Source organism: Periplaneta americana, chromosome 16 (genome assembly GCF_040183065.1).
Source record: "Periplaneta americana isolate PAMFEO1 chromosome 16, P.americana_PAMFEO1_priV1, whole genome shotgun sequence".
NCBI lineage: Eukaryota > Metazoa > Arthropoda > Insecta > Blattodea > Blattidae > Periplaneta > Periplaneta americana.
Window position 1 is genome coordinate 24,309,506 of NC_091132.1, and position 9,196 is coordinate 24,318,701.

General features: G+C 35.5%; 1 protein-coding gene across 1 annotated transcript in view; it reads right to left on the minus strand.

Annotated features, from left to right (window-relative positions):
- Nucleotides 1–6,574, minus strand: part of LOC138690960 (sodium-dependent proline transporter-like) — a 68,757-nt gene extending 62,183 nt beyond the window's left edge. The window contains exon 1 of the mRNA XM_069812554.1: nucleotides 6,471–6,574. Coding sequence (XP_069668655.1) covers nucleotides 6,471–6,495 — 25 coding nt within the window. The 5' untranslated portion in view covers nucleotides 6,496–6,574. The remainder of the gene's footprint in view (nucleotides 1–6,470) is intronic.
- Between the last annotated feature and the right edge of the window lie 2,622 nt (nucleotides 6,575–9,196).

Below are 9,196 nucleotides of genomic sequence, written 5' to 3' on the forward strand. Positions count from 1 at the left end.
TCCAATTTACATACATACATACAAACACTTTTATTATTATACCTGATAATCTATGGAAGTATTTCGGTACTATGCTTGATTTAAATATTTTGACAGAAGTGTTGAAATAAGATTAGCGCTTTTCTATGATGTGAGAAACGGTTTCAACATGTTGTCTGTCACTCTCTCACGTCTGACCCATCCCATCCTTGCATGTTCCTTCAGCTGTGTTTCTATTTTGCTTCTTTCTTTATTTCGTTTTACTTTCTTTTCTATATCATTTTTCTCTTGCTTTTGTAAAGTATGTCCGTCTAGTTGCCGATTCCGCTCCATTTATTTGCTTATTATTTTCCCTTGTTTGCTTATTATTTCCTTTCTCTTATTATTTACTTCTTTTCTTTCGTTTGGAAGTCCAAAAATATATATCATAATACAAAGTCCTGGAAAAATATCATTCATATCCTGTATCCCTTATACGCATCCCATTGTCCCAAAACTTGACGAGTTCTTACTGATAAGATAAAGGTAAGGAAAATATTTGCTAGTGCATAACAAATACTTAGATTAATAGAGGCTAAAAAAAACCTTATGAACATTAAGAAGCTGTATTAATTAGAAGCAGAGTCAATTGTGAGAATCTAGTTTTCTATGATGTTACTTACTAGGATAAAGATTTTCACAAATTGGCATTGAAAGATAGAAAGAAGAGTAAGAGAAATGGCGAGAAAAAGTCAATCAATTAAACAATGAATTTTTAAAACTCCTGCATTCTTCGCTATTCAAGAAGCCCCATTAATCAACAGGGGAGTTCTCATTCAATCTAATCTTATTTAAAATTTCCTAATATTCAAGAAGCCCAGCTAACCCACAGAAACATTTTGATTCATTCTATTTCTATTTAAAACTCCCAAAATTTCAATACATCCTAATATTTAAGGAACTCCGTTAATCCATAGAAATGTTACGATTCGGTCTATTTCTACTTAAAACTCCCAGAACTTCCAGCATACCCTGATAGCCTCGCTAATCCACAGAAATGTTATGATTCGATCTGTTTCCACTTAAAATCCCAGAACTTTCAGCACTCCCTGACATTCAAGAAACCTCGCTAACCTACAGAAACGTTACGATTCGATCTATTTCTACTTAAAACTCCCAGAACTTCCAGCACTCCCTGATAATCAAGAAGCCTCGCTAACCCACAGAAATGTTACCATTCAACCTATTTCTACTTAAAAATCCCAGAACTTCCAGTAGCCTACTCCCTGATATTCAAGAACCCTCGCTAACCCACAGAAACGTTACGATTCGGTCTATTTCTACTTAAAATTCCCAGAACTTCCAGCATTCCCTGATATTCAAGAAGTCCTGCTAATCCACAGAAATGTTATGATTCAATCTCTTTATGTTTAATAGTCTCAAAACTTCCAACACTCCCTGACATTCAAGAAGCCTCGCTAATTCATAGAAGCGTTATGATTCAATCTCTTTATTTTTAAAACGTCCAGCACTTCCTGATACTCAAGAAGTCTCGCTTATCCACAGAAATGTTCTGGTTCAATCCAGTCGTATTTCAAACTATAATAATTCCAGATATCGCACTCAGCAAGACCCACTAAACCACAGAAATGTTCTGATTCAATCTAGTCCTATTTAAACTATAATAGTACTCCCAGATACTCAACAATCCACAGAAAATTTCTGGTTCAATCTACAATCTGGTTCAATCTTTAAAACTCCCAACTCTCTCAGATATTCAAGAAACCCAGCTAATCCGTAAAAATGTTCTAATTCAGTCTAATACTCCCAGATATTCAACAAGGCCCTCTAATTTATATGAAGTTTCTGATTCAATACAGTGTGGAAGTGAAAGAATCCTGTAGAATGAAAGGGAAGATAGGGTACATTTATTAGAATGAATTATTGATGAATACAAATAGAAAAGCTATATTACATTTTGTGAATAAATGCACAGTTAATTAATTAGAAAAGTCCACACCTGTGGAGTAACGGCTAGCACGTCTGGCCGCGAAACCAGGTGGCCCGGGTTCGAATCCCGGTCGGGACAAGTTACCTGGGTGAGGTTTTTTTCCGGGGTTTTCCCCCAACACAATATGAGCAAATGCTGGGTAACTATCGGTGCTGGACCCCGGACTCATTTCACCGGCATTATCATCTTCACTTCATTCAGACGCTAAATAACCTGAGAGGTTGATACAGCGTCGTAAAATAACCCACAAAATAATAATTAGAAAATTAAGTTGAAAGATTCAGTACCCTGGCAATATCGCCGCTAACACACTGCTCTTTCTTCTCGTAATAGAGATGTACGATGTCAACGAACTCAGATCTGTCTCCTAGGTGAACCTCTTCCTCTCCGACTATAACGTTCGCATGGTCAGTGGCTTAAAACTAGTGACTTTTAAATCAAATTTACATGAAAACAGTTCACGCTAAGGAAATACGCCAGAGGAATAAATTATTCATTATTAGATTTTCTATCGATATGGACAAAAATCACAGATCGTACTCGCAATAGGCTAGTTCCTGAATAAGAGGGTATTAAACATTTGTGAAAAATATTTTTTTTCTCTGAGAAAACTATGAGCTTTCCATCAATATGGTATTAAACGTTTCTGTTACATACAACATGAGCTATTCACTTTGAAAATTTGCAGGGTTATTTCACTTCCACCCTGTATATTCCTTTATAGGATACAAGTAAAACTCCAACATTCCTCAACATTCAAGAAAACCTCCTAAACCACAGAAAGGCTGATTCAATCTCTTCCTTTTCAAATATCTAATACTCCCGGGTATATTCGATACCCATCGCGAATTCAGAGAAAGGCTCTATTTAAACCATTCCTATCCTGCAAGACTACTCTAACGTACACAGAACAGCACTATTCAATAAAATTCATGTTGAAACCTAAGAAAGCATAATTTGCTTCTCTTTGTATACTGAAGGTCCCTGAAATATTTTTGAATAAGGCATAACAAACATTCACTGCAAAATCAACTGCAGCACGTGTGTCCACACTATTGAGGCGAAATCTCACATTCAGATCGCTTTCTCTTTTCTCCACGGCTGACTGCAATTACCAGTAATGAGTCTCGGTGCAAGCTCAAGTTGATGTCGGTACATCCACGCCATGCGAAAAAAAGGGGGGAGGGAACTATTTACATTCTCTTAGGTCTAGTAGTCACCTAACTTATTTTATGTAGTGCTCAAGCAGTAGCATATCTAGTTACAAATTCAGAGGACAGACAATTAATAAACTACGTTACAAAAATAACATTTCCATAACTCTTTTGTTTTAATTTTATCCAACGCTTCTTAATAAATCAATATTATATGCAATATTAAATACCGGTATTTAACATATAAAATTATAATTTATATTCATGTTACTATTTCTAGGAGAGAGTGGATAAAACTTTGCAAAAATCACTTCTCGCAACGGCAACTAGTGACTAGGAAACAAAAATGGAAATATCTACTCGTCTCTAGAAACAAAATTCGAATATAAAGTATAACATTATTACATATCGACATAGCAACGGATTATTTTATTAGGTGTTGGATAGTAGTAATTTATGTAGTAAGTGGCTAAAAAGGTGCTTTTAACGAGTCAGTTAATTCCTAAAACTAGTAAAGAAAAGCACCGTTTAGTCACGAGTTATATAAATTAAATTTTTCATCATTCAAATATTTGCAGAAAAACATCTTTAAATATACAAATTTTGGTTAGTTACGAAAAATTCAACTGAAGCAACCAAGCACCGCATTTAGATACATTTTCATAATGCTATACTTGTAAGTTTTGGTGTTTCCATAGTAACCATTTAGCAACAAGATAAAAATAAGAATAAATATTTGATAATTTTGTTTGCATTTTTAATAATAACAGTGATAGTGAAAAAGAGATTACCAGTAGGTACTAATCTGGAAATCCGAGAGCAGGCAAATGGGAACAAATAAAACACATAATAAATTATGTTATTTAATTTCGTGGCATTCAATCTTTGCGGAACAAATTAAACACACAAGAAATTATTTACTTACTTTTGTGACATTCAATCTTTGCGGAATAATTAAAACACACAAGAAATCAAGTTACTGTATTTACTTTCGTGGCATAAATCTTTGCAGGACAAATAAAAAACACAATAAATTATTTATTTACTTTTGTGACATTCAATCTTTACGGAATAAATAAAACACACAAGAAATTATGTTATATGCTTTCGTGACATTCAATCCTTGTGGAACAAATAAAACACAAGAAATCATGTTATTTACTTTCGTGACATGTCTTTCCAGAACAAATAAAAGACACAATCAATTATTTATTTACTTTAGTGACATTCATTCTTTTCTCTCTGTCGCGATGCTAAAAAGGTATATTTCCATCAAAATTTCTAATTTAATTTCGCAGAATCACAATATTGTCTGTTTTATATTTATAATGAGCAGGCAGAGGATTTTCGGTTCCCACATAGCGACAAGACATAAGAAGGAAGCGTAGCAACGAGCTCATTTACTTCCCTGCAACTGACGTACACTTAAGGCTGGTTCACAATAAACCGGGAACGGAAACGACAACGGAAATAATGTTAAAATAAGTGTATTTAAATGTAAGCATTCACAATAGTTAATTGTGAATGCTCACATTTAAATACATTTATTTTAACAATATTTCCGTTCTCGTTATCGCTTCCGTTCCCGGTTTATTGTGAACCAGCCTTTAACGCTTAGTATCGGGACCGAAAATCCGCTGTCTGATTGAGTATCTTCATATTACGTGAGAATATAAAAAAGAATACAGTAAAAGGCAGGACTTGAAAAAAGAACGGGTATGAGCTGTTAGAATCGTCCTCGTTTTGCGAAATAAAACAAAATGAATTGACACGCACGTGGTAGAAAGTAAATGCTGCCACACTGCACGTAACTACGACGAGCTGTTCTGTGGAACTCGAAATTCCTGTCGTTCTTTCGTTGCAAGTCCTAGACGTCAGCTGTTCCAGCGACTGCGCCCGCAAGTACGGCAAACCACACATCAGGAAAACTCAACGTTTTTTTAATGTTCTTTCCTCATTTAAGTACGCCAGACTGTGCAATAATATTTTATTACTCGCTTCGCTCGAGAACTTCCTGCTACAGGGGGCCCAGATGATAAAAATAATAGTTTGTAATATTTAATTACCGGTAATTCGTCTATACGTAATTGTATTTACGTCAAATCTGTGTTGACCAACCATACCGTACCTCCGTATTGGTCGGATGATCGTCCACTTACTTTGAGGATTTAATGGGCATAAGGCCAGCAGTTTGGGTGGTAGACTTTGGGTCTTTTAGGGGTGTTAAGCCACGGACAATAATAATAATAATAATAATAATAATAATAATAATGTTCGTAACAATAGTAGTAGTAGTAGTAGTAGTAGTAGTAGTAGTAGTAGTAGTAGTAGTAATGTTTTTTCACTCCTCAGAGAAGGATAGGGCGCCAATGAAGGACCTCCATCTGACACGACTGGCTTAATTTCCTTCCACGTTTTACCAGAACTCAACCTCTTCGCTCTTCATTAGGAATAGTAGTACGTGGTAAATTAATACATCAGTAAATATTGTATTTATGTAAAATCTGGGGGATCAATGTGCTGACAACGCCTTGTCTCCTTACTGATCGAATGATCTTGCATCTACGTATGTTGCGGGTAAGTTGGCGTGAGGTACGTACCAAATACGGGATTGACGTTGAGTTATTTAATTATGAAATTAAACTGAGAAATGATAGATCTATAACTTTACAAATAGACATAGTATATAGACTATATCTGGAAAGATAAACAAGCAAGTTTCCGGATCGAGGATCAGTGGCAGGTTTGGTTTGTCCAGGCTTTTGGTACGCCTTGTTGCATATACATTTTTTGGTAGCCTATGTAGGCCTATAGAAATAGATTTACCCTGAACCGAGGAAAGGAGTGCTTTCTCGCGTAGTGCACCATAATGGTGGTACTACTGAGTTATGTGATGATTTCGTGTGAAAATGTCACACAATCATTGACCAGGTGTATAAGAACCGAAGATACAGTATTTGGAACGAGATGGGTGGGCTTATAGCTTTCGCAGTGATTACATCTTGTCGGTAGAGTGATGTGCTACAATTTAGAGGTTATTTTCAGTTATTTAATTACGTTTTTTCTCCCGTGTATTGTGTGTAGCGGGATCTAAGATTCACATTTTAGCCTAAATGTTTGCAATGCTTGAACTTAAAAGCGACTGCAAATAGACGAGTGAGTTTTCCACGCACGAAATTCGAATTAAAATTCTAGCATATCAATACAGAATTTTAGTGGGGCAAACAAGACACTGGAACAGGTTTACTTAGAGTAGTCCCCTTAATCCAATAAATTTAGGAATATCACACATATACACAAATAAGTAAATAACATACAAAATTATAATAAATACTTCCGCTACTCACTTGAAGTCCATAGTGTAGGTTTCATAGCACAGCAATTAGCTCTTCCATTTCACGTAGACAAAGAACAAAAGTTATTATCCTTAAATTAACTGACGCCAGCTTGATAATCGGAAAGGGCGGGAAGCCAATAAAAAAATAATAAAAACTATAGACTTCATTTGTTAATCTACTTTACATTTAACCAACATTGAAATTTGAACAATCCTATAGTATAGTACTGATATTTATCAGCACGCTATCCAAATACAATACTTATCGCAGATATTTTTTAAAACGAAGTCTAGAAGTCTATATGCTATCGAAAAAAAAAGTATCAGCTGTTTATACAATGCTCAAAAAGTCTAAGGGGCAGATGATTCTTGCAGTTATAATTTCTTGTGTATTTTGCGCTACATTTCTGCTAGTGGCAACAATGACATACTTATTCAATGGTGTTTCCGTGACGTCAACAACAATCGTTTTTGTTAATTTTATAATAATGATGTTTGACACTACTACGCAAACCTTGACAATATTAATTTCTACTGCGTATAATTTAGCTTCCTTCAATTCAAATAAAATTTGCAATTTATAAGGATATATTTTCAGAAGTCTGCGTAAAGTTTTCCAAGTAGTGCTGTATTACATTAGCACTGCTGAGTGATAATGGGGTTTCTCCAATGGCTTTCACAAAGAATTTCTGCAGCCTGAATGTCACCAATTCTTGGTCTACCCAATTTCATGTTATCATGAGCTGAACAAGTTTCTTAAAAATTCTGAAATAATGCAAAATAAAGAAGCCGCCTCTCAGCTGAATCTTTATCGAAAATCTTCTTAATATGCCCACAGTCTAGTATATACAATCACGAAGCTTGAGTTGTGAGGGTGCTAGGAACAATAGACTGTGCCGGTACTATTTCGCATTGCCTGTAATGAGGCGATATTAGCGATCCTAGCAACTATCTATGGATGCATATTTACTTCGTATTGAGCTTCGTGACTGTATATACTAGACTCTGATATGGCAGTGAAATTCCTACATAACACCAAAACAACTGTCTGAAAATTTGAACAATTATCTTAAACTTGAAAAATGTGTCTAATAAACAAGCCAAATGGATATAACATGGGAGCAACTTTCATATTATTTAATATCTACTTTTTCTTCTCTATCCCGCCATGCATTGCTCAAATAGTGAGGATATAAAATAACAGCTGTGACGACGTGTTATTATTTTGTACTGAACAAAAGGATTAAACCTGAATAGTTTACATTTTAATGAGGAGCAAAATTAAATCTGGATAGAGTTGCCACCTGTCCGATTCAGGTAGCCTATTTGGGGCAATTGTCCAGTGTCCGGTTACATTGAAAACGTGACATTATCAATATCAGTACTATTATTGGAGGTTCTCCGAGCAGACAAAACTCGTTTGTAAATAAAAATGCTGCAACCTGTTATTTTGTGTAATATACTTGAACAAGTGGTATGATTTTGAAAATAGTCCTTTTCGTCATTTTTCTGTACTTGACCCCACAAAACTATCTTCATTTGAAGATCCTGAGTGCATAGCGGAAATGATCAACAATGAGTTTGGCAGTGATGCAATGTAAGAAGAATATGTATGTATGTATCCAATGCCTGTCCATTTCACTTTACGTGATTCGGGTTCTGCATATTGCAGATAGATGGCAGGACTGACCCATTTTTCTAGATGTACACCACTTCAGCAGGCCACACCGTACATGATGTGTATCTGTGGAGAGTTATGTCATGTACTAGGGTGAGTATATGTGTAAGTGTAGTGTCTAGAATGAGTGCTGATAAGGGAGAAGGGGAAACCCGGTGCCGGCACATAGCCTACTCCTGTCGAATAGCACCAAGAGTGCTGCCAGGCTTAATGTCCCCGTTCGATGAATGAATCACTATCATTAGTGACATATGCTTTCTTTTCATATGCATTGCGGAAAGATTTGGGATTTAACCCAGGCATATTGGTGCACAATCTACTGATTAGAAGTTGCGCATCACCATCTCTCCTAGTCCTGAGGTGGAAATTTTACATGAAAATTTTGTTGTGAAATCATGAGATGAGTGTTGAAGCATTTGTAATCCCGTTCTCAGGTTACTTATAGAAAGCAATTTTGTGAAATATAATCTAGAAATAAGATAACCGACTTCTAAGAATTTATTTGTATTTCTGTAAACTATTCCAGAAAATTTGTCATGAACAATGAAGTTATGAAATGTGCATTGTAAATATCTTGGTTTTAATTTCTAATGCTTTCAGACACATGATCGTCAAGACTTTCCTGGACTTTGTCAGCCTGGCAGTGTCAAATTAAATTTCTGAGTGGGAGGGATTTGTCTCTGATAATACACAAGGAAAAAATCACTATAGAACATAATTTTGACACTGGCAGGCAACAGTTGATAAGTTGTCCTGGAGCATTCTTCCTCTGGGTTGTGCGCTATGAATTTACAGAATTCTCTGCTTTACATTTTTTTTTTTTCCCCAAAGGAAGTCAAGGTAAGGAATTTTGTGCGAGATCGTGCGTATTTGCTTGGTTTCCGCACAAAACCAATCCGCAGAAAGTCTAAAATTTCACATTCAGTATTCCCAACCTAACACACATAACAATTTCCCTCTTCTTACCGCTTAAGTGACATATTGATTTTACTGCTTTAGGCTTTTAACATATTATTTTTAGAGACGTTCAATATAGTAATAATTATAAATTGGAAACT